General features: G+C 35.6%; 1 protein-coding gene across 3 annotated transcripts in view; it reads left to right on the top strand.

Annotated features, from left to right (window-relative positions):
- Positions 1-26,584, top strand: part of ANKIB1 (ankyrin repeat and IBR domain containing 1) — a 99,547-nt gene that overhangs the window by 61,123 nt on the left and 11,840 nt on the right. For all 3 annotated transcript variants that reach the window (XM_049798076.1, XM_049798077.1, XM_049798075.1), the window contains exons 4-11: positions 250-432; positions 7,976-8,093; positions 11,246-11,454; positions 13,743-13,831; positions 15,581-15,725; positions 17,128-17,294; positions 21,557-21,645; positions 22,672-22,802. In XM_049798076.1, the coding sequence (XP_049654033.1) occupies positions 250-432; positions 7,976-8,093; positions 11,246-11,454; positions 13,743-13,831; positions 15,581-15,725; positions 17,128-17,294; positions 21,557-21,645; positions 22,672-22,802 (1,131 nt within the window). The remainder of the gene's footprint in view (positions 1-249; positions 433-7,975; positions 8,094-11,245; positions 11,455-13,742; positions 13,832-15,580; positions 15,726-17,127; positions 17,295-21,556; positions 21,646-22,671; positions 22,803-26,584) is intronic.

The following is a 26,584-nucleotide window of genomic DNA, read 5'->3' as shown; positions in this document are numbered from 1 at the left end:
TTTCTGAGATTTTGCGGTTCCATGGAATTACGGTGGGTATAGGTATAATTATGTCTGAAATCAAGCAGTAATTTATTTAATAGCAATAGAGAATCTTTGTTTCCTGAAGACCATTGCTATTATATTTGTCTCTTCTTTCTGTGTTCCTTGTTCATTTTTTTTTTCTCTTCTTAACTAACAGATCTTTTATTCAGGGTATTATTAGAGTTGGTAATTAGTAACTGTTTAATTTACCATTTTATTTTTCAGCTTCTAGTAAAACATGGTGGAGATTTGTTTGCAGAAAATGAAAATAAAGATACCCCATGTGACTGTGCAGAGAAACAACACCACAAAGAGCTGGCTCTCAACCTGGAATCTCGAATGGTATTTTCACGTGATCCTGAAGCTGAAAGCATTGAAGCTGAATATGCTGCTTTAGACAAAAAAGAGGTCAGAGGATACTTTAAATTTGGGGTATTTTACACATTTATATTTGTAGGAGTTACATTGTGGAAAAATTCTGCAAAGTATTTCTGTAGGTACTATACTTTGTACTGTGTATTTGTAAACTATTTGATTTTAACCCAGCGCTTTATAGCTTTCAAGTTAAGCTCGGAGAACATAACAAACACATTGTCAAAACTAAAGAGAAGTTTTATTCTTGTACTTAATTACGTGGACTGTCTTGAAAGTGTTGCAGGCTGTGAGGCTGGAGAGAATACAGTGAGGCCAGTAAGCTGGGAAACAGTTTCTCTAAAACATTTTTTACATATTTTTATTTCTTAAGATGCCTTTCTGTCTGAAAATGAGGGCAGGAGAAATTCTGAAAAGGAGAAAAATCTATGGGATAGAAAAGGGAAAATGTTCTGGTGGATCTTCCTAGACTGAGACTGGGTTGAATGTCACCAAAAAACAGCTGAGTAGTGCAGGATTTCAAAAGAGTGCGTTTAGTTTCTTGTTTTATAACATGATGCCCTAAGCTACTCCATACCAGAACTTGTTTGAAAACCAGGTAATAACAGGTGGTGTTATTCTGAAGTCAATTTTGAAAGAGAGAGACAATTCACTGACACAAATTTGCTTGAATTCTGGTATGCCTTACAGAAGCCTGTGATTTGATAAGGAAATATAACCAAAAAGATTCTGAGCAGAAGTACCCTCCCCCATCCATTATCAGATTTTAATTAACTAAAATTCTAAATAAGAATACATAGATAAATTATATGATTCACTAAATATTACAAAGTAATTTTGTGTAAATTAAAGGACAATGGATTTCTGTATGGCTACTCCCTTCAAAAGTAGCATGGCCTCGCCTTTTACTAGCTTAGCCCACTTATGACCTAATGACACTTAAAAGAAAATTCATTCAGATTTAGACATGAGTAGGCTTAGATCACATCAACCGTTTCCCTGAAAAATGCCACGCATGGTCACCTTTATTTGAATGTAAGAAAGTCTTCGTACTGTTCAGTTATTTTTCTAATTTTCTTGTATAAATACAAATATAAACAGGCTTAATTAGATTGTTTATTCCTAGATGAGAGGTGTTGAGATAAGGTTTAATATACTTGAATTGTACATTGAAATAGCAAATGTAATTAACTCAGTTTCTCTGATTATTCCCATATAGAGGCACCCAAATTGTTGTAAGAATGTAGTTTGAAATTACATTTTCTCTGTTGACAAAGCCAATTTAAAAGACTGCTGCAGTTTCCTGCCACAATTGCAGTTAACCACTCCTTTGGTTGTACAGGTAGAACTATTTGGATGGTTATGTTGTGGACTGGATCATAGCAATGATTTGGCTTAAAAGAAGAAAAAGTTTTAAAGAGTGGTAATATCTAATTGTTTTATTTAACCTGAATAATTTTTATCATTATATTTATACCATGAGTTTGCTGGCATATGCATCAGCACAGCTAAGAAAATAGTGAACTTACAAATATGGATGGGGTGAATCAAGAACCACCTACCTGAACAGGCTTTTCAGCAAGAGAAAGATAATGTCTCGTGACTGTTTAAGGTAGATGCTCAGCGCAAAATCAGCTTAAACACTTGATAGTTACAAGTGTCTCAAATAAAAAGTAATTATGTTAATTTGGGGTCACTTCACTGAGACTGTTAACAGTTCTGTTCCTCATTTGACTTGTTTTTAGCAAAGTTGTTGAGCATGAGAACCGAAATGCAGGCAGGCCTGCAGACCTAGAGCCATCTGACATACCAGGGCAGGTTTCCCACATGTTCTAAAGATTCACAAGCTGAAAAATGTCAGCCTGGTATTTGGTACACCGGTTGATGTTCTTGGGACTTCACATAGAGCAATTCTGCCATCATGTGCTCCCTTCATCCCCCCACCCTTTTCTTTGTGACTTTTCAGTGGGTTAAGTTCTCTAACTTCTTGAGTAACTGTAACAGCACAAGTGCTAGCGCAAGAGAGATGCCAAGAGCATGTAGTCAGGGGAAGTTCATTTTTCAGTCTTAGCCCTCAGAGTGGCCAAAGCCAGTTGAAAAAAAAAAAAGCCTTAGAAAGACTAGCACTGAACTGCAATCCAAATGACCTCATGTCCTCATCCTCCAGGTCTCTGGACAAATGTTTGGGATGGGCAGTGAAAGCTGCACTTAACCACTGGCTATGGTGATGCCTCCAGCAGTTATCTTAATGGGGCGTAAGAAGTAATCCAAAAGCCTTCCCCAGAACACATATCCTTCACCAAAATTGCCCCTCAGACGTGGTCCTCTACTTTTTTTTCTCTCAATTTCATTTTTAAAAAGTATTAAACACTGAGGCAAGCAAGTGTGCAAAATGCTTGTTTAACATGGTGTTTAGATTGTAATTGTTCAGTGATGCCTTTTAACATACTTCCAAAACACACAAAAAAATAATTCATAAAGAAATAAAAAACTTTGGAACACCAAGAAATGCATTTTCAAAGTCATTTCATCTCTTGAATGAAGGTTAGAGGAAAAGATAAAACATTTGAAAATGATGAATAGGATTTCTTCCCAGGCAAAACAGCCAAACGGGCTTAACTCCAGTGTTTATGATATACATAGTAGTTTCTGGAGTCATAGTACTCAATACCTCTCCTTCCAGACCTGCCATGTTTACAGCAGAAAATAATCCTCTTTTTTATACAGAGCAAAAGATTTTTGTAGTGCTCTGTGCAGTGTGACTGAATTAAGTGTATGTAGTCAGAGTAATAGCAAAGCTTTGTTTCTGATGTTGAGAACCAGTTTGTGTTGTTCTTCACAGTGAAATATCACCAGGGAATTATGTCAGTGCTCATGTTTAGAATTGAAACACTTGTAATAGTGAAAAAAATAACTTGCACATACATACCTATGATTACAGAGGCTCTCAAGCCGTCAAGAAATACAGATTGCTGAGTAGACCCATATTTCAAGTTTGAGAGCCCAACAGCAAAGAGCTGTCCATTTTCCAGCAGTTCAGTTTACTCCTTCCACAAGGGTTTCTGAATAAAATCCATTTCTGTCATACAGTTAGCCAACCTTTTAAAATCTCTTTTTATTACAGTGCTCCCTGAAGCACATTTTTAAAGCAACAGTTCTATTTTACTTTGGTTTTAGTACACTTCAGACATTTTTAGTGATCAAATTAGAGACTGCAGTTAAAGATGGGTAGCAAACGGGCCCTAATAGTTTTGAAACACGAACATAATTGTTAAGTGTGTATCCACAAAATGCCGAAAACAATGTACCAACACACACATAATCTGTATTTTCTGATATAAAATGGAAATGCTAATTATTTTAAGAATGGAATATAAAGTGTGACTCTCTTAACACTGTAGGTAGTTGTAGCAAAAGAAGATCCATCTATGATGTGTGGGTGGTGGAAAGGGTATTAGAAAACAAGCCAGGAGAGTATTTTGGATTCCATTCTTTGTCTTGATTCTTTTCTCTTACTTGGTTGATGAACAATCTCCAAAAAAATATCTCTGTTATATAAAATCTAAGTTTATATTTATCTTTTACATCTAATTGAAGTTACACTAAATAATATGACTGTGACTGATTATTTTTTAAACTGCTTTTATAGATTTTGGTTGTTTTATTTGCAGTCTTTTAATTTGCTGTTTATTTAGCATGGGAGCATATTTGTCTTGGTGATGTATCTCTGGAAGATAACATGCACCTTCATTTCAATTACATCATGCAATGCTTTAAACTCACATAAGAAACACCTGGGAACAAGCAGTACTTCAGAGCAGATCATCCAGAACAGTTTTGGCTCTCAGTCAGACTCAGTGAAATACATTGTGCAATAGCAAAGTATGTAATTTCTTAGTTAATTTTACATATGTGCTACTGAATACTGTAGAAATACACTGCTAGTGAGTGTATCACAGATTTATTGAGTGTATAGTAATTGCAATGGTTTACTTCAGTTCCAGAATTGCTGTCATATAAATATATATAATGCACATACCATAAACACAAAGAGTTATCTGAAGTGATTAAAAGGTACTTTATCTCTACAGATAGAGAATGGTTTATAAAGTGAACAGAGAGAAGGGGACTATAAGCAGTTAAGATATATATACATTTATATACATATAGTGCATTTACTTATACTTGAATGAGTTAAATAGAGTATAAATGACTTTTTAAATATATGACTCCGTTAACTATAGAACTCCATCCACCCATAAAGGAGGATATTTACATGGAGTATATTTGACACCATTTAATTATATAGTCATCACTGTAGCAAAGAGTTACTTTGCCCTTGTCTTTTTTAATGGTACTTTAAAAGTGAAGAAAATAATAATAGTTTGAAATGAACTATTAAAATAATCAGCTTACATATTAAAAGTACTCTCAGGAGAAAAACAATTATTTAATTCACAATATCTAAATATTACTGATAAAAATTTGAGAAAAAAAAAAGTTAAAAAGAAGGGCTCTTAAGAATACAGAAGTGTTGAAATCTGTAGTGAGAAGCTCACCAGTGCATTAAAGTAGTAACCCAAATAGTGTATTCCAGAATCATTATATAGTTAAGTGATGCTAATACCGAACAATGCCTTTTTCACAGCAAATATCAATAAAGAGCTCCTCCATAAATGAGTATTAAAGGAGGTCTCTGAGCATCATAAGCTGTAATCAAAGTCCTTTACAGTGTATGGCAGTGCAGAGATAAGTCATCAGTGTTGGAAGTAGTTAAAAACAAACCTCCATGATATTACATAAAGGATATACATCCTTATAACTAAAGACTGTGTCTTCACAGGTCTCTAAAAGACTATGCCTTGTACACATTAACATTTTTAAGGGTTCTCATTGTATAAAGCCTTCATTCTGGAATTTCCAGATTAAGCTACTTAATAGTGCCAGCCTAAAATTTTCTTTCTTTCAGCTTCTTCTGTGGGCTTATATATTATTTTATGAAACAAATGTCTGAAGTTTCAAACACATTCTTAAGAAATACTTCCCTCATTACTTAAAAAGATGAAATTAGGATTCTTAAAAACCACAGGATCCAAAAATCCCTGCTGGGTTGTATGGAATGCTCCAGCTGAGATAATATAATAGCGTGTTACTCAAGGGAGATACTTGCCAGTGTTTGACCTAGAACCAATCAGTTAAATATAATTTTGAGCATATCTGCATTTCAGGATAAAATACTAAGTCCTAAAACATGCATATGTATTGCAAGTTTAACAGAAAAGACATTTCTTTTTATGATATATGTGGTCTTCAAGAATTCAGTACTGTTGTGCTGACAAAGCTACTTGTTTTACAATTGCAATTCAAAATGCAATTCAGATTCAGATGATTTACTCTTTGCTTCCATTTTTTTGCAGTATATTTGTGCAATTATAATCATTCAGGCACCCAGCTGTTTGTATCCCTGTCTCTCTGACATGTTTTTATAAATTATTTCTTTTGTAAGAAATTAAGTAGGTCAGTCAAATTCCAGCATGCTATGAATCAAGTGGCCCAGACTTATTTCAGTGCAAGCTATTAATGCTCAGATTGTCCTTTACTGAGTCATGCATGATCAGCAGTGGAAGGACATACAGAAACTCCCTGAACTTGGGCAATCAAGATAAAGGTCAGGACACTTACAGTCCATTTCTCTTCTGCATTTCTTGCTTTCTCCAAAAGGACAAAGACCCAATGCAGAGCCATGGCACCATTACTCTTGTCAGTCACAGAGTTTTTAATATCCAGAAGTTCCTGTTTGTTTTACTGACTAGCTAACAGAAGAGGTCCTTGTGGGAGTCGGTTATGGTTTTAGATGCATTTTATAGAGTTTATTATGATACCTAGAATATAGGAAGTATGTTATGTTTAAAAGTAGGTGTCTCAGAAGAACAAAATTGTGTGTAGCAGCCCAGGGTATCCATTCTCCCATCTCTTCTGCCGTCTGCTTGTTAGAAGGCAAACCCTCAAAGACCCTCAAAGGGTTATGCGCACAGTAGGCTTTCACTTAGATTGTAAACTTCCGAGGACAGAACCAGTCTTTTGCTTTGTGTCTATGTATGTATGCATGCATGTGTGTGCATATTATCTAGCACTGGAGAATCCCGGACTATGCTCTATATATAATCAAAATATAGATAGTAAATAATAATGATATGTGGTCTTAACTGTGGTTATCTGTTATTGCTTCTGCCCTGTGTCCTTTCTTCTCCAAATTGATGAAGACAATTGCCATTTGGTAGCCACGTTCCTAATTAGTCCTGACCACATAACCAGTTTTATGTCAAATGCTTTCAATCTTTTGTTAGCTATCCTTTACATAAGTAAAACCAGTGCATCTAAGAAGAATTTTTTTACATGCCCTTTCTGTATCCATTCTCTGTACATATCCTCCCACTTGTTTTTCTCTTTCTACCTTTTGGGCATTTTCCCTGTGCAACACTTAACAAATACCTTATTTGCTGTCATGTTCTTCCTTTCTTAGTTTTAAAAAGGAGTCTGCAAAACATGTGTATGCATCTCTAGTATCTTGGTTGGAGCTAATTCAGAATCCTAAAATTACTGCCTTCTTGCCTTTCTAATTTGACCTTTTTTTAATGCTATAATAAGGGGATGGTGGAGCTCCAGATGAGGAAGGCAGCTGGATGATCTGCTCTGACTGTGTAGGGCTGTCAGAGTTGGGCATTGTTTCTCAAAAAGAGTTTTGACATCTTCATGTATAATAAGTCCCCAGCCTTGGAGATAATCAAAAGCTGACTGGACACAGTCCTGGGCAGCGGGCTTTAGGTGACCCTGCTTGAGGAGGAAGGTTGGACCAAATGACATCCGCAGGTCCCTTCCAACCTCAACCATTTTGTGTTTCTCTGAACCTCTGACGGCATGTCTCATCTCTCCTATTCATGACTGACTGCCTCGCTTCTGTGAGGGTGGATATTGCCTCAAAAGACTTGTACCTGATTCTGTTCACAGACATATCCCTTCTTGCTATCTAATGTCTCAATGTATCCTCCTCCAGATCAATTCAAAGTTAATGGGTCTCAATTCATGTATAAAGTTAGTGTCAGAGAATCTATATGCAACATATGTTAACCTGTCCTTTCTCTCGCTCCCCTAAAATCCTTAGTTCAAATCTAGTCATGCATTCTCATACCCATGCCACAATGTCTGAAGTTTAATCACTTCAAAATTCAGCTGGATTCTGTGAAAATCTAGCTTTCTTTGAGAGAGAGAGAGAGAGACAGTCAATGTTAGGCTAGTTCATCATTTGAACGTGGCCTCCAACTATAATGGAGAACTCTAGAGATACTGTCTTTTAGATTTTGAAATGTGCAAAGATCATACTGTGAATATTGCAGAATGACAGCGTTTCCATAAAGCTTTGCATGGTCATTGGTCTGCACAATGACTAAATTTTGTCACATATTACCACATAGTTGAGATGATGATCAGTAACAGTGCTTTGAATGTTTTAATTTTAATAAGGCATTAGAGACTAATGGAAAATACTGCTAGACATAAATTGTCTTTCTTCTTCTCAAAGCCATATGAGGGGCTAAGACTTCAGGACCTGCGAAGGCTTAAGGATATGCTGATCGTGGAATCTGCTGACATGCTCCAAGCCCCGCTCTTTACTGCAGAAGCTCTACTTCGGGCACATGGTAATCCAAACCCTTAAAGACTAAAGAAACTGTTTTCAGCAAAATCAAAATTGCAGTTGTATGTTTACTTTTTATTTCCAAGTAAAAGAGAAGTAACAGTTAATCAAAGACCAGGAAACTGTTCACACAATACTTCAGAGAGAAGTACAGCTGCAGTATGTCAAAAAGCATTGAGGCAGACAGGGAAACTGATAAGAAAGTGATTCAAACTAGGAATTACAATGGAAGACATTTTAACTTAAGCAGTGTGGAGAAACAGAGCTTTCCTATTTTAGTGAGAGACACAGAAGTAGAACTTCCATGGTTTTATATGTCAAAAAAGTCAAATTGATTGTACCTATTTTTGTCAGACTGTTGGTTTTCTGCCACTCTATATTTGTATATAAAACTGGATCAAATTTTATTTATTTATTTATTGTTGCAATAAAAGCAGTCTGACCATTGTAATAAATGGCTGGAAATTGCCTTGGGGTTTAAAGCATATGAGTGTCCTTTGAAGTATTTTTATAGTTACTCTTTTAATACAGGGTATACTTTTCCATGTGTATATCTGTAACTAGTTTAATTTCACTGAAATCAGTCTGTGCTCTTGTCATGTAATTTAAACTGGGGTTGTCAGAATGGCGATATACTGAATTCAGTGTGTTTGCTCCAAACAAAAGTATCTCTGAAACTCAGTGGAAGCTTTAGGCTTTAATTCAGTGATTCAAAACTTATGCTTACTGAAGCATCTGCATTGTTACTGTATGCCAAAGGAACTACTCAGGCAGTTAATGGTTTGCATGCTCATCAACGTATTGCTGGATTAAGCTTTCATACCCTATTATTTTTGTGGACTCCTTGCAAAAATAAAAGGGAGAGGGAAAAGTGAAATAGGAGAACATTATTTTAAACCCACAACATTTGGCAGACTTTCATGAGGGGGTATGGTACCTGAAACTCATATCTTTTACATTATTTTCAGTAGTTGGTATTTGTGTTCCTTTTAACATTGAATTAAGTCAACATGACCTGTGCCAGTCTGATGTTATTTAAAGCACAGTCTTTGTGTATATGTTTTTTAATGTTGATTATTTGTTTAATTCTTATGATGTATTTATAATTTGTGCACTATTTGAATGCTGGTTTGGATTCTCAGAATGCTCTCATTAAGGCTAAGTATTACTAATATTTGACTAAGTGGGTAGGCAGATTGTGTAGCCTGTGCATATATTTTGAAGAAAATGATGGCAATACTGTCGCAGTACAGTCCGTAATAAGTCCAAAAGCACTGAGGTTTATGTAAACTGTGGAGGAATGTCTGCCAGCATCTAGCAAGCAGGAACTGAAAGTTGAGAAGAAATCAGTCTGCGTTGGAAAGGTCGTTCTACTGATGTTGCCTTAGTGATGTAGTGATAACTTAACACAGTTGGCCGGTGCACAGAAAGAAGCACAGACAATTTGCAAATCATGAGAAAGTCAACTGTTTTGCCTGTAGCTGTACTCAAACACTGGAAATTATTCAAACAGAATTTATTTTATTTGAAATGAAGACATAGAATTGGTTCAGCCTAGTAAAGGGAATAACTGAGCTATTTACAAAGGCTTAGACAATTAGGAAGCATCAAATGCCAAATTATAATGTTTTTGCATTTAATCTTGAAATTCATAAAAGAATAATGTGAAGTCTTAACTTAATTCACACTTAATGTATGAAAAGCGCGTTTTAAATTCTTGGAAAGATCATTCTTATGTACTACTTTTAATAGTTTACAGACAGGTAATACTTAATCCACCAAACTTTGCTTTCTTTTATCATACAACTATACCAATTTACTAACACAGGCTGTAAGAGTTAAGAGTGTATTTTTTTTTCAATCAAGAGACAGAAGTGTGTAGAGTTACAGCCAAGATAAAAACTGTTATTATGGCGGTCATGAAAATAAATAACTTTACAGTTTTTCTACAAGTGTTTTTTCAACATTGTTCCTGTTTCTCTTCTAGTTCATTATACAGCATTTGATTTCAGGATAGAAGAGAGTCAATTTAGCAAATGTAACTACCTCATATTTTACTAAAACTCATAACTTAGTAAAGAAAACACAGTGGAATCCATTGAGTAGCATGTCTTAACCCTGAGTAACTTTAAAGATACAGTACAAACAAAGGAGCTCAAGATAATTTTTAGCAAATTTTATCTGTATCTTAGCATCAGTCAGTTCCCCTCTGAAAGATTATAAACTCAGAGTAATTTGAAAAATGCTAATAAAGTTCATTATTTTTGAAGTGCAAATATGTTCAGCGTCCATGTCTTTAAACAAATGAAATTAAACTAGCCTATGATATGGTTTTAGAGTCAAATCCATATAGGAATTTGGTAGATTTATATTTAAATGAGAACTTTTAAGTATTTTTAATAGAAAAAATCACTATTCTTAAGATATCTTAAGTTTTACTCTTAGGAATCAGAAACAGAAGATATTTCAAACAATGATTTTAAAAAATTGATTTAGGTTTAAGTTCTTCATACATAATAAAATTTTTTTCACTAGTTCTTTTTTGTATATGGGCACTGTTAATTATGAATGAAAGTAAATCATTCAGTAACAATTATAGAATAAAAACATGGTAAGAATATGTGAAATTTTTTTGCAGTCGGGGGAGAGGGGTTCTTTTTTTTTTTCCCAGAAATACATCACTCTTATATGCATATATAAAGACTGGTAACTCATTAGGTCACAAATCTTTTTGTAATCTAGTTGTATCTTAGTCTTCTTCCTTCATTTGTAGCACTTGGCTTCATCTTCTTAAAAAACCACAATAGATGGAAGTGAATGCATATTGAACAATTACTTTTTTCATAGAAAGGGAAAATATTGAAAATTCTCCGGTGAAAGGGAATAAATAATAAAAATAATTTTATTTAAGACTGATATTACAGGGAAAGGAGATGCTTGCAATGCAATTATTTACTTAAATACATTGCATTATGTATTATCTTGGAATGTGTTCTGTAAAATTTAATGTCTAAAGTTCCATTCATACTTTATCATTTTGATTTATTTCTAAATTTTTTAGCTTAGTGTTTATATATTCTTTTGAGTGTGCAGTTACAAAACATATTTTAAATATTGTCAGCTGCAAAATTTCCTGTATCTGTATATTTATTGAAGACTGGGACAGGGAGAAGTTACTTGAAGCATGGATGTCTAATCCGGAGAACTGCTGCCAGCGTTCAGGGGTTCAGATGCCAACTCCCCCTCCAAGTGGATACAATGCATGGGATACGCTCCCTTCTCCGCGAACTCCACGCACTACTCGCTCTTCTGTAACTTCCCCTGATGAAATCAGCCCCTCACCAGGAGATATTGAGACAGCTGTGGTAAGTTTATAAATAGGTCAGAAACTAGCAGGGCAAAAGAGCTTATTTCTAAACATAGCACACCTATGTGGATAGGAGAGCTGCATTGTCATCTCATTCTGAAAATACATTTGTAAAGGTGTAAAGTGTTTTCTATTTCCAGAAGTGGTGAACAGAGAAGTTGACACCTTACACATTCTATACAATAACACAATCAAGCATCTGGCTAATATAAAGCACTCTGTTTTCACCTTGGCTGTCACTCACAAAGTAGCATTTTAGGCAGCTCCAGTCACATCAGTGCATTTGGCTGTTTTGAGCTTCTCCTCATCTAATACTTACCAAGATGTTCACTTTCATTGTATCCATTTCCTTGAATGTACCCAATGCTGTGAACCCTGCCTTTTGAAAATTTTTTCTTTAGGAAACAAAATTCTCTTTGTCTGCATTTTGAAATGTCAGCCCACTAGTGTACTGTAAGCTTATAATTACTTTTCGTATGTGTGGGCTGCTTCAAGCGGTTTACAAGGCTATTGCAAATCTGAAATATGAAAGCGCCTTTCATTAAAATCAGTGTGGTTCTTTTGGAAGACAGAGTTCTCTTTTTAATAATCCGCAGCTGCAGCATTATAAAACTTTTGCTCCATGACCTCAGCATTTTTCTGGAATATTACATGCAGTTTTGCAAATGCATCGTCCCTAGATCTCATATTAAAATTATGATTTTGCATTCCTGCATAGAAATCTTTTATTTCTCTAATTGTAAAATGCTGGAAAATATGCTATATAGAAGGAATAATGTTATCATACATTTATTTACATTAGCAGTTAAATATTGTCTGGGAATATTTCCTAACTAAAATGTGTAATGAAAGATTACACATCTTCAGTTTTACATTGTATGTTTTGTTTTTCATTTATGGTCCATAAGCCAGGAATGCAGATTTGGATAATGATTGCCGTTCTAGATCTAGTGTGTCTAAATCCAAATCCAGAGTTACACATTTAGTATTCCCATTTGTTTAGAAATCTTATAAAGAGCTATCAAAATAATATTTTCAAAATGTTGTTTATGAAATAATACATATTTTCTGAAGTCTCTCATTTTGGCAGGAAAATGAAAACTAAAAGATTTAGATAAAATAAATCCACAAGCTATAAAGCTTCTTTTCAGGTTTTGCATTTACATCCTATCTTATAATTAAAACTGTCCCAGTAAATGTTCTGTACTTGATATTTTGAACTCAGGGCTTCATGAAATTCCTTATTTTAAAGTTACATTTTAAACAAAATTGAAAACTCATATAAATTTAATACTGAACATTTTTGATGCATTGTCGACTTCTAAAATACTTAATTTTGGCAAGACAATAAGCTGAAATGACTGAAACAACAATAAATGCCTTCATCGAGTTTTGCACTTTAAAGGCTGACTTTTTTGGTTTGGTTTTGTTTTGGCTATAACACAAGTGCTTTTAAAAAGTGGCATACCGTAGGCTAACTTTTTGAAAATATCCTCTGTATGTATAGTATCTAATGTATTGAAAGTTGAAGTAAATTCTCATGCAGTCTTTGTTCCAATGGAAAGAAAAATCTGTTTGTACTCCTTAAAGAACTTGAATATTTATTTTCACGCCTAACCACAAGCAATGAGTAGTTTCATCCCTATGCTTTCAATGTTTTCAGAGGAACGGTTTCAATATTCCATGTTATTTTTTCTATAGTAGCTAGTTGTATAAAATTGAGCAGTGGTATCTTCTGTTGGAATATTTGTAGCTTAACTTACTCTTTATTTTGATTGAAAGCCTCGAAGTATTTTTAAAAAATAGTCTTTATGTAGATTATTGCTTAAAATAGTTGCTGCTGTTGCACAACCAAATTGGTGCGCCTTGATTTGGACCTGACTGTGTGAGATACTAAACATTTCCTGTAACCTCTGTCATCTTCAAACTCCCATTTCTGGCTGCCTGTGAAGCTCATAAAAAATTCGGGTCCCTTTTGTCCCTAGAACTCTAACTCTGAGGTCTCAGTGCTCTGCAGTGTGAAGCACTTACTGAGCTGGAGGACATGACAGAAGGCACCCCAAAATGTGCTGTTTGGATAGGGTGGTATATAAACAGAGATACTTGATCTTTCCGATTTCTATTTCTATAGCTTAAATAACTTTTTTTTCTGGCTACAGTTAATTTTTTTCCCCTACTGAGCAGTTCTTTAAATTTTTGCTGAGGTTTTCCACCGCAATGTGTCCTTCTAACAATATGAAAGGCTTTAGGGTATTTCTTAATCAGAAGTATTTTTTTCATCTACAGTGTGACATTTGTATGTCTAATATTTCTGTGTTTGAAGACCCAGTGGATATGCCTTGTGGACATGACTTCTGCAGAGCGTGCTGGGAGGCGTGAGTATATGTACTTTCCTATCTTTTGAGAAACTTTCATACTTGCCATTTTGAAGAGGGAAGGACAGAGACTGTAAACAGCTAATGTTAAAGTACTGTTTGGGTTTCAGAGAGTTGCTGGTTTGGCCCTATTGAATATTTAAGTTATCACTCAAAATGGCCATCAACTGTTTTAGGCTTACATAATGTTTGGTTTGGTCCTGATTTAGCAAAATCTTAAGCAAATGTTTCAAGCCTGCATGTAAATAGATGAGCCTACTTTTGATTTACTGAGTGTGTGTATGGTGTTGGTGGCGTTGGGGTTTACACTTTCTAAATTAAGCACATGCTTAATTCCTTCTCTTAGTTTAGCACACTAAACTTAGGCATCGAAAATCCATTTCCAGTCAGAAGAGCAATTAAAACGCTTTCAGGGTTAATAACTGAGGAGTAGATTTAGCTTGAAAGTTCTATTAGTGTAATGCTTTTGTTCCTATGTAATTTTTTTAAAAGTCAGAATAGTCATGCTAGTAAAGAACTCAGACATGGATAGTTATGCTACTATAAATATTAATCATACTTCCCAGGAATAATTATATCTGCATGCAGTGCTTTTATATTCGTCTTTTCCCCATTCAGGAGATTGTACTACTTGAACTGTACCACTATAGTGTCTTGTTACAGTGTCATATCAGCGCAGATAGTCCTGATGCAGATCAGCCCCATTTTTATGAACCCCTTCCTCCTACGTTAAGGGAGAGCACTTTCTCTTCCATATAAGCTTTTAGAATGCAGTTCTTTTCAGTGGCAAGAAAATTAATAGTCATGCTTCCGTTGTCTTGCACATTGTTATGCAGCAATGTAGAAGTTACCAAAAGATGACTGGCTTGACATGGTGCTTCTAAATTGGGTGCTGGACTATGTGTACTGTGATTTGTGCACACACTCAGAGCTACGGTTCAATGTCAAGCAAGTGTTTGTGGTGGCACATCTAGGGTGGGATTCATCTTTCTGAGCCAGTCATTTCTGAGTTACTCGGAGCATAGCCAGGACTGAGTTATCCCATTCTAAGATATGAATCTAAGGTGGGATGAATTGGCAAGTCTCTCTACCTTAACTGTTAAAGGATCTGAGGTGACTAAGTTGAAATAGCTGCCTGTCCTTTAGATGATCAAAGTTAGATGAGATGAGTATCATCCTTGGTGTCAGATTAATAAGTAAGTTACAGCTCTTGAACTAAGCAACCTTGTGCACTTCTAGTTAAAAGTCCAGCTTTCAGCAGATTTCTGAGCTCGTTCTGTCTTGCATTCTGGTGCTTTGGGACTGTAAAGGTCTCCATTTAGAAATTTGTTTCCAAGAGCGAACCTATTTTGACTAGCACAGTTGTAAAAATTAATTGCATATCAAATTAATTATTTCCTAGATTAATTACACCTACATGTTCTGTTTCTGATTTAAGTTAGAAGTAATGCTCAGTTTAATTAAACATTGCAGAGCTGTCTCTGATAAATGGCAAGGATGGAAGCCACAAATACACAGGGCTAACCACAGCTGATGGTGCTCACTTTTGAACCATGACAGTGTTCTTTAATTTTTTTTTAATTATACTGATCATAAAAATCTGTAGCCCTTTTGAGCAGAAAGGTATACTTCCTATTCTTTGTTTTAAAATCTATTAATGTGAATATCTGTGAACCTAGTATAAAGAATTCAGCCGCCTTTTAATTTTTACCTTTTCTTCACAAATACTGACTGACAAAATTCTGGCAGATTTTTGAATCTGAAAATTCAGGAGGGTGAAGCTCACAACATTTTTTGCCCAGCATATGATTGTTTCCAGCTTGTGCCTGTAGACATCATAGAAAGTGTGGTTTCCAAGGAGATGGACAAAAGATACCTTCAATTTGACATTAAGGTAAATTATCAAACTGTTCTTATACTCTTGAACTGTATTTCATTTTATAAAAAATAACTTAAAACTTCTGTGTGAAATGCTGCAATACATCTGTAACTTTACGAGTAGAAATTCATAAATTAATACGTACAGTGAATAATTGGCTGTCTTACATGCCATAATATCAATGTTTGATATACCACTGAGAAAAAAGAGAGAACATTATATTTATTCCTTAAGCACAAATGCAATACTTCCATAATGTGTAATCTAATGCAGTATTAATAAAATTATTTGATCTAACTAATATTTGTAACAGGTGATACGAAGCTTTTAATCAGCCAGACTTGTTTGTGTTGGCAATCTAAAATTTTTAAGAGTTTTTGGATTATTTTTATTACAAAGAGGCTGTTTTACATTCAGAAATAGTATCTGTTTATTAGTACAAGTGAATTACTTAAATTTTTTTTCCATCCAATGCTTAATATGATTGGTATATATAGGAAGAGAAGTAGGAAAACCTTGATTCGGTTTTCCCATTTGATTTCTTTATGTGTTTATTTCCATCATTGCAACTTGTTTTTAAAAGCAATCTTTTAATTCATCTTTTTTCTTTTTCACTAGTGTAGTAATGAACTAGTCTTTGAGATAATGTGCTACTTTATCAGTGGTGGCAGGGCAAAAGAAAGTAGAGAAATATTTTTTCATTTACAATAAAATACTTTGTCTGTGTGACAAGTCTCTTTAATGTACACTAAGAGTCTTCCACAATAGGATGCAAATTAAATTACCAGATCTGATTAATCTTTTACATCTTCATATTTCAAGTGGCTGGTGATCAGCATAGGTTCGAAGCAAAGTAGTGAAAGTTCCTTTTCCTCCTCGTTTATTAGATATAAGTTTTACAAAAGAAAATCTGCTACATTAACCAAAAAAGATTGGAGGTAAATTCCTGAGTTAGTCTAGTTCTAATTTCAAGTTTATTGTGGGTGGGATATATTGTGGGATTTTTCTTTTAAACAATAAGGTAGGTTTTAATTCTTTTCAACTACAAGAGTCAGTTCTGTTAATGAGCATATTGCGAGTGCGTATATAGTAGAAGTTTACAGTAAGCCATATCACAAAGGAATTGACTTGCACACATTGAACATTTTGTTTGGGATGCAAGTTATTTGCATCTTAGCATAAGTCTGGAGTACTATTGTTATTTCAAAAAAATACACCATTTTTAAGGTGAAGATTAAATTATTTCCTTTTTATAACTATTTTTAAAAGCCCGTCAAAGTAGCTACAAGATTGTCCTTATGCTTTTTGGCTTTGTTCCTTCAAGGGAAGATTATGAATACAGATTGTTCTATATCAATGATTAAATCTGGTCTTATGTGGTAAAATATTTTCCTTTTTTCCTTTTTTCCCCCCCCAGGCCTTTGTTGAAAATAATCCTGCTATCAAATGGTGTCCTATACCGGGCTGTGAAAGAGCAGTAAGGCTAACAAGGCAAGGATCGAATTCAACAGGATCAGATACACTTAGCTTCCCTATGCTAAAAGCCCCTGCTGTAGATTGTGGAAAAGGACATCTTTTCTGCTGGTTAGTACTGGAAACTTACCTACATCTACATAAACTCACAGTCACTGCTATTCCGGGGATTAATTAAAAAGTCCCACTTAGCACCAAGCATGCAACAAAAATTTGTATGGGATGGTATATGATGCTACTATCCTGTATCCATGCACTAAATAACCTTTTATGCACAAATATTTTAGTATTCTGGGGACACAGCAAAGGTTTATAGTACTCATTATTGGCTCTGTTAGATGCAAAACAGCAGTATGGAGTGTTGTGATTTTCTGTTTTGAGGGGGCAGAGGAGAAACAGGATATTGGTGGAGGGATTTTTGTGTATGCTCTAGATAGTTGTAGTATAATCAAAACATGGCACATTCTGAATTGTAGTACAGAAAATCAGCAATTTTTAGCTCTTTCCGAATTTTGCAGTTTAAACAGGACTATGAAGGACCTTTTGCTTCATACAAAGCTATTCTGTTTGCAGAATCACTCCAATCATTATTTCACTTTAGGATCAGCACTTTTTCTTTATGTTACCTTTTATTGAGTCTCAAGATGAGTACAAGCTCGAGAAGGAGTACAAAGCCGGAAGATATTTAAAAAACATCCCTCAGATTGCCTGTCTTCAGCACTTCCAAGGAAAGGACAACAATGGTATCAACAAAAGCGAAGAAGTAGTGGGATATTTTTCTGAAGTGCAGAGCAAAGCCCTATCCTAGTTCCTTGAGGTTATCAGACTGACAGTTCATGACTATTGTAGTGGGACATCTTTCTCATGGTTGGAAAACCAAAAAGAGTTAACCAAAGTATAGATATTCAGACAAGCTGAGTAATACTTCTCTTCATTTTTCAATTGAAAACATGATGCAAGAAGAAGAGATCCTGAATAACGTGTGTGATTCCAAATATCGTAAGACTCTTAATGAAAGATGCTTCTGATTTTAATTCTTTCCCCATATGAATGGAAGGGAAGAAGAGGAAAGTAGGCATAATGAAACAACCACAAAAGCCAGAAAACAGAACTTCTTGGGACGAGTTTGTTCACAATGGATGGAGAACTTGGAAAGAAACAAATCCTGTGGAAACAAACCAGAAAATGTTCTTACCAGTGAACATATAACAAACTTTAGCACTATTCCACAAGAAGCTACCATCCTGTCATCCTTGCTTCTGATTACAGAGAATCAATTTTTCTGTTAACCTGAAAGACAGCTTGAGACCACTTTAGTGTAATATTGACACGATCCTTCAGACGTTGGCACCTTCTGCTTCCTTTACATGGGCTGAATGTACTAGCTCCCCAGAATGTCCTCTGAGCATGAGAATGTCCTTTGAGTGTGAGAATGTCCTCTGAGTGCCTAATTTTTATGAGAAATGTCTTTTTTATGTTTCCTGATAATATTTCTGAACATTCTTTTTATGTTAATGCTTTGAGATACTGCACAAGCAAATACGGTTAAGGTCTTGAAAAAGATCTCATTTTAGCAGCAAAATGTCCAAGAGGGGCTTTCCAAGGCATTTTTTTCATTCCCACAGAAGTGAATGGAGAGTTTCAGCAATGGCAAGAAAATTCTGCTAGCAACCAAAGTATCCTGCAGTATTATAAATCAGAACCATTTGCTGAGGACAGCCATATTAGTCTTACAGTACAAAAAACCCCGTGCATGAATGAGTTCCTCTGCAGAAAAAGAAGTGTATTCTCAGTTCAGAGGGTTTTCATCATTACTGTATGCTTAAAGGGAGCTTGCTTCACATCTTTAAAGTTCAATCAACAAATCCCACAGTTCCATACTTACTCAGTTCTGCAAGTTTTACCCAGGTAATCTAGAGCCTAGGCATTGTAATAGCAATTGATACTGCATTTACTAAGAGATTCTTCAGAATTTATGCATTAGAAAACCCCAACCAACCCCTAGATAATCACTTCCTTTTTTTGGATCTATAGCCTTCCTGCTCATAAAAGCAAGAAAATTCCCTGAGTCTATTGAGAAATTTCCTTTTTTTTTTTTTTTTATGTGAAAGTAGCAATGTTCCTCTTAACTACAGAGTTCCTTAGAATTTACTCATTTTTTATTACCCACCACTAACAGCACCTTCAACAAACTGTAATCTGTGTGTAATCTTTGTAATCTATTGTGACATACAAAATTCTGTTCCCTTTCAGAAAAAGCATTCTGAGATATTTAAATGTAGTACAAATAAAAACTGCACAAATCCTATACCTGTGTATTATCAGGTACATTCAATATATTAGAACCCCTTCATGCTATTTCAGAAGCACAAAGAATTGTAGCAGGCAGACACTTCTGGAAAACAGTTGTAGTAGGCAGTGCATATTTGGGTTTGCATCATCAGTCCTCCTTTCATCCTAGATGGAGACTCAGAGTCTTCTCCTGTGGAAGAGGCATCTCTTCAGGTGCACTTGGGAAGCCAATTATAAGTTGCAACAGTGTTTTTCTGTTTTCATTCAAAATGCATTATGTGATACAAATATTATTATGAGGGGAAAGAAAATCCAGAAATGCATTCTTCTTGGATGGTGCTTTTAGCCCTTCCATGAATTTTAACTTGTTGAAACTTGCTACAATTTTATTAAGTATGTACTGCACCTTCTGATAAATCATCCTGCTGATTATCGAGGAAGGCAGTCTGGGGAGGCTAATGCTGTTAATTATTACAGCCGTTTGGCATTGGTTCCCTTCATTCAGTGCTGTCAGGAAGTCTATCCAAAATACAACTTTGTTTCATAAAAAGTTTTATGAGTGATAGGCAAAATGCTCTTACTCTAGTAAAATGACATCCCAGTATAAAAATCCTTGGTTTGGGGTGGGCTGAAGAAAGAACTTCTTCCATGAGAAGTTGTTCTTTAACACTTTGTTGTGACTATCCTATAGATTTAGATCTAGATCTAGATACATGATATCTATATGATTGCACTTCATTAAAAATCCACATATGTACAAATTTGAAAACATCAAAGACACAACCTTTCCCTTCCCAGTAATAGATTGACTAATCAGCTTTTAACTTAAAACTGAGTTTGTTAAAGTTAATTTTTGCTAGTTTCAGTCCTTTCTGGCAACAAATACTGAGTAAGAGGTCTTGGGTATCTTGAAGTCAATGATTTAAGTGTACTACTGTCCCACAGAAGTTAAAGGTGACAGTTTTCAACCAGGGCTGAGATTGCCTTATTACAGACTAGTTATTTATTCCAGTACAATCTTTCCAAGCTACGGATTTTAAGTATCTCCAAACCAGACATCCTTGTGTAGTGAATTTAAGCTTGTTTGATAGCAGACTAGCTAGTGGGAAAAACATTGAAAACTGTTGCTGTAACCTTTTCTTTGTTCCTGCATTCCTGCTTAAGATGTGGACAAGAGCAATCAGAAGAATATTGATGTGACTTCTGAATCTGCACTGCAGAGAGCAGTTCACCATTGGATCTGCAGAAAACTTGCATATGCTCTGATGCAGCTGGAGCCCATCTGAAATATACTCCCTCTGAATTGTATTGTTTGATGTGGCAGATGTCTGAGGCTATTTGCTGCCATTCCAGTAAAAAAAGGAGTCATTACAAATCCGGAGTCCATATTGACACATCTACACCGAAGCACCATCTGGAAGCCATATATCTGCCACTGTGTAGCAGTGATTGCCATCCTTAAAGCTAGTAGTAACTTCAAGAGAAGCTCAAGGGATTCATTTCTCCACTGTGTCCATGTAACTAAGCTAAAGCCCCCATTTAAGAGACTCCGGTGGAAAGAGTAAACATCCATAAAGATTTCATGCTGGTGTTGAAGGGCTTGGATCTTGTTCTAGATTAAAAGCCTCAATCTAGTTAAAGATTAATTATTACAACTGAATAGGTGCAAGTAATTCTACATAAAATGCGTTTCAGCTATATCAAACAAGTTTTGGATAATCTCTTTATTCTGGTTTACCTTTATCACAGAAACTATACTAGCACATTTTGTGGCACTAAAACAGTACCAGGGCATAACTCAAACTACAAACCAGCTGATTTATTTTAGATTGTAATCTTTAAAAGCTCTTTTCCATTCCTGTCCCATTTAAATTCTTTATTAATCTTAATAATGGTCATCTGTGCTTGTGAGCAAGTAGTCTTGAGAGTATTTTAAAATAATGTTAATTGGATGGCTTTTTATCTCCCTGACTTAATTAAAGTTTGAGTGTGTCTTGGTAAGTTTCCATGTTTTTTAGCTTGAACCTATTTTAACTTTAATTCTAAATGATAAGTAATTGTGTATACACCTTCATTTTCAGGGAATGTCTTGGTGAAGCACATGAACCTTGTGACTGCCAAACCTGGAAGGACTGGCTACAGAAAATATCTGAAATGAAACCAGAAGAACGTAAGAGTCATGCTGGGGGGCGGGTGGTGTTAATTTTTTTTGCTGGTTTTTTTATCTTTTGGTTTTAGAGGGATTTTTTAGTTGCATTAAGTAGAAACTCTACATTAGTTGAAAAAGAGGGTAAAAGGAGAAGAAAATGAAACCCGTGCATGAAGGGCTGCCTCACACTTTAACTGCATATTAGGCAGCACTATGGTAGACTGTTTTTCATAAACCATTCCTCCCCATAAATCTGCATGTGGTTCAGTCAGGCCATGCAAAACTCTTTTACCTTACTCTTACAGCTTTGTTTCTTTAATTAATTGATTTATTCCTGAATATAACTTCATTTGCCCTGGACAATTTTAAATCTTTTAACCCAGTCTGCACTTCTGTTTGAGTTGTGTTCCATGTGGTTGGTTGTGTGCTTTGAATCTAATTCAAGCCAACAGGTGATAATAATAGTAAGGTTGAGGGTGAATTGCAAGGGAATTGTAGGGAATGGCTTAATGATAAATAACATTTACTGAAAAAAACTAATGAAGATTGGGTTTACACAGGACAGACATTTTCTTGGTCAACGTTAACAAAAAAATTAAAGATGAACAGTAATTTCAGTAAATACCAACTTAACTTGGTTACCACAGTTCAGAGCCTTTCCATAATATGTTATAAATATTCTGGAAAACATAGAAAATTTTATAAAGAGGCAAAATACACCATGCTTTGTCAAACTATGATGGTTTTTCTCATACATGCATTCTTTCATTTATATATTATATCTGTCAAATATATATAAATTTATATAGAAATACATGTGTGGAAATATATAGGAGTAATACATGTAATAATAATATATAAATATGTATAAATTAGAAAATGTATATATATACGTGAGAAAGATCTATAGTGAAGATTTACGATAGTCTGTCAAGAAACATGTAAACATAAATCTTTACTAATCTGATTTTCACAAAAGATTACACAAGTATAATTTCAACTTCTCTGGCTTTGCATGCTCCATCTCCTCCTGTCACCTTCAAAAAGTTGTGGGAGTGAGTGAGGCATATGAGGATGCTGCCAACTGCCTGTGGCTACTAACGAACTCCAAACCATGCGCCAACTGCAAATCCCCAATTCAGAAGAATGAGGGCTGCAACCACATGCAATGTGCAAAGGTAAGAAAGGCCCCTCATATAATTTTTTGTGAAACCATATTTCAGGTTGTGTATGTCATGTTTTAGGAGCACAGATGTCCAAAATCTCTGGAATGTCATGCCTGAGATCTAATTGAACCTGTTGTAAGAATTAGATAATTTGCAAATGCTAGGTTACATGTATTTAGAAAATGTTTAATATTTAGTAAAATCTGTTTGGCTGGCAGTTGAGCACTGTAATGATTGCAATTTCATAAACACCTAAGAATTACTGGCAATACAGTATGAAGCTTAAGGAAACGGAAGCAATTGATAGTTTAATCATCATTAATAATATGGAAGAGAGCATTTTTAGTTGGCAGAAGATGAAACATTTTAAGTAATGGTAAGCTCTAATGAAGATTTTGCCTTACTACATTTTTCTTTGCATTATTTCTCTAACAGCAACAAAACAGAGAAGTTTAAATGGAACACTGTGAAGAAGAATTAATCAGTAAGAATGAAAAGACAGCAAAGAGTAATTCTAAAAGAAACTTATTGGTGACAGCAGCCAAAAAATTAGTCATGAGTTTGCACTATGCTACCGAAATAGAAAAAAATATTTTTTGCCATGAGTTCAGTATCATTTGAGAATGCTTTGTCTCTCAAATCAGTTAAAAGCAGCATATTTAAGAATACTGTTTCTTTATGTCAGAAATACCTTATATGTCTCTTTGAGGAGCGTGCTCTTGGAGGAGCATCATTAAAAATAAGAAAGTAACACACACTTCACATAGTTGGCCTCCAATAAAATGCTAAGAGATTTAGAAAGTAATTGTCTTTCTGGAAATGTGTTGGTCTCTCCACATGGCTATGCGGATCCCTTTTCTATATATTAGGATCACATATTCTCTCTGTGATATGAATTGAAGGTTGGGGAATTTTTTGGTGTCATTTCTTTGGTTTTGTCTGTGGCAGCAGAGAACAGATTCTCCTCCACTTTGGTTTATGCCAAGTTTGCTGGTTTGTTGTTTTTTTTTTCTTAAATGATTTTTAAAAGAGCTCATAAATTCCATAGTGCTAAAAACTGAAAGCCATGTTTGTTGCAGGTTTTGCCACTGAGCTCATCTCACTTGAGCAAAAGTATGTGTGATGGATTGACCCTGGATGCCAGGCACCCACTAAAGTTGCTCACTCCCCTCCTCAGTTCGACAGGAGAGAGAAAATACAACAAAAGGCTCATGGGTCGAGATAAGGACAAGGAGAGATCACTCACCAATTAGCATCATGGGCAAAATGGACTTGACTTGGGAAAATTAGTTTAATTTATTACCAATCAAATCAGAGTAGGATAATGAGAAGCAAATCCAAATCTTAAAAAACACCTTCTCCCCACCCCTCCCTTCTTTCTGGGCACAGCTTCACTCCCGGATTCTCTACCTACCCCCTGCAGTGGCACAGGGGGACGGGGATGGTGGTTGGGGTCAGTTCATCGCACCTTGTCTCTGCTGCTCCCACCTCCTCAGGGGGAGCGTGCAGCAGCACCGCCTAGGCTGAACAAACCACATCTGCTGCCTGGCCACTGTCTGGGCCAAGCAGAAACGGTAACAGCTGAGCAGGGAACTGCTGAGTAGGTATTTCAGTCTCTTTTGCTGACTTCAGGCTGGAGAAGACTTTGGCCATTAAACACTGTTGAATGTAGATAATTTAGTTCGGTACCATTCTGAGGCACTGGCTGACAGCCACAGTTTTCTTTTCTTCTTTGATGCTGTACCTTATAAACAGCTTAAAGTGTCCTTAAAACAGTCAGATTCCTTTTGTGGTGGAGAAATCTCTGCAAATAGAAGCTGCCTCCCCTCAGCCAGTGAGGAAGAAAAGGAAAGGGTATCCTCAGGCTCGTTGCAGGGCTCAGACACAAGGTACAGTGGGCACATTGCTTGTCTCTTCCTCCATTGAAGTAAGGGTCTGTGACAGAGCTTCTGCCTTTGCTGCAGTAAGGCCTGCTCAAGCCTACTACATGATGAGCTACGACTGCCTCTTAGCAGCTAGCGTGTGCCTTGGTGTAGAGGAGGATACTCTTTACTCATAAAATCACATTTCTATATTTAAGCAGGCATCGTACCCTTTTATGAGCCCAGTTTCTAAGGAGACAAGGGTTAGGCAGTCCTGCTCTCCCTCACTCCCCTACCTGTAGTATCTTTTTTTTACCTTCTGGGTGCTTTGAACCAGATATGAAGGAACAGGAGGGGGCTCACGGATATTAAATTACTGCAAATTTCATGAAACTTGGTAACTGTATGGTGCAGAGACTTAATTTGTACTGCTACCAAAAGAGAGGCTGAAATACCTACTCAGCAGTTCCCTGCTCAGCTGTTACCCCTTCTGCTTGGCTCAGACAGTGGCCAGGCAGCAGATGTGGTTTGTTATGCCTAGGCGGTGCTGCTGCATGGCTAGGTGATCATAAAGGCACATAAACCAAAGCTCAGGATTTGGGGAGATGTGTAGAAACGGATGATGGGGTTTCAAATGTTCAATGAGACTGAGGTATTGGAGGACCGTCTGGGAACACTGGGTGAATTGTGGGTTTTTGAGGAGGCTTTTGGAGATGTGAGAGATTAGAAGATATATATGGTGGGGTGATCACAGGGGGAAATAATTTGGGAGAGGTGAGATTATTACAGTAGGAGCATATACACACTAATAGGAAGTCAAGCTTTATTAGTTCTGTTGCTTGTGAAACAACTTGTTTCATACTGTTTTTTGAATATTTTTTAATGATTTTTGTCTTATAATGAATATGAGTGGTTTTGAACAATAGGCAAATGATGCAGTGATACACACAACACTTTTATACACAATTATTCTCATACTTCATTCTCAGCACTCACCATTTTCTATAAGCAAAGCAGCTTCAAAAAAATGTTTAAGAACAAAGAAGGTGCAGCACAATAACAAGAAGAAATACCCTAGTCTGCATTGCTTTTTAGAAGAAAATCAGCATTCCTGGTAAGACAAAATTAGCAAAAGTACAACGCAAGAATTAGATTTCATTTCTTCCTGTAATACATCTCATTGATCATGTAAAACAACTACTGATAAAAACATCTGGTATGGACTAGGTATTCCCGGAAAGGTTAAACTTACCAAAGAGAGAAAAAAGTGACTTAATTTATCAAATTCCAATAATACTATTAATGGCTTCATATTAATTAATGTAAATTTTTGCTTTGTTTTTTCAGGATTTTGGTTTACTCATTTGTAAAACAGATAAAATAAACAGGATTCACCAAGTTGTAAAGTCTTTTGCCCGTCCATCCATAAATAGCTTCCAGTTACTTTTGAAATAAACCAGCTGAGATCTCAGTGTTGAGTTGAGAATATTTAATACATTTTGATCTTCTCTGATGCAGAAAAGCCTCAATAAGTCAGATCTCCTTCTGAGGTGTTACCTATTTTGAAAGCTCTCCACTTAGTCGATGCAAAAAAAGGCTCACCTTGAAGTAATCACTCTTCAAAGTTTATGTTCTGGTTTCTTCTCTCTTGCTTTAGTAGTTGTTATTAATGTTTTGCATCAGGAACATCACATGACAAAAATACCAGTAATCTTTTTTTTTTTTTAATTGATATTAGGAAAAAATTCACTCTTTCTTCTGAACAGTTTGTGTGTTGCTTAAAAAATGGACCTCTTTTTTTTAAAAACAAAAACCCAGGCCTGATCAGCTGTATTTATCATCCACTTAAAACTTAGCGTGTAGATCCAACACAATCATGTGATCCAAGGGAGAAAAATTATGACTGACATGGTTTGATAACCCAGATCTTCT

Source organism: Accipiter gentilis, chromosome 4 (genome assembly GCF_929443795.1).
Source record: "Accipiter gentilis chromosome 4, bAccGen1.1, whole genome shotgun sequence".
NCBI lineage: Eukaryota > Metazoa > Chordata > Aves > Accipitriformes > Accipitridae > Astur > Astur gentilis.
The sequence above is the reverse complement of the archived record's forward strand: the minus strand, read 5'-3'. Positions and strand labels throughout refer to the sequence as shown.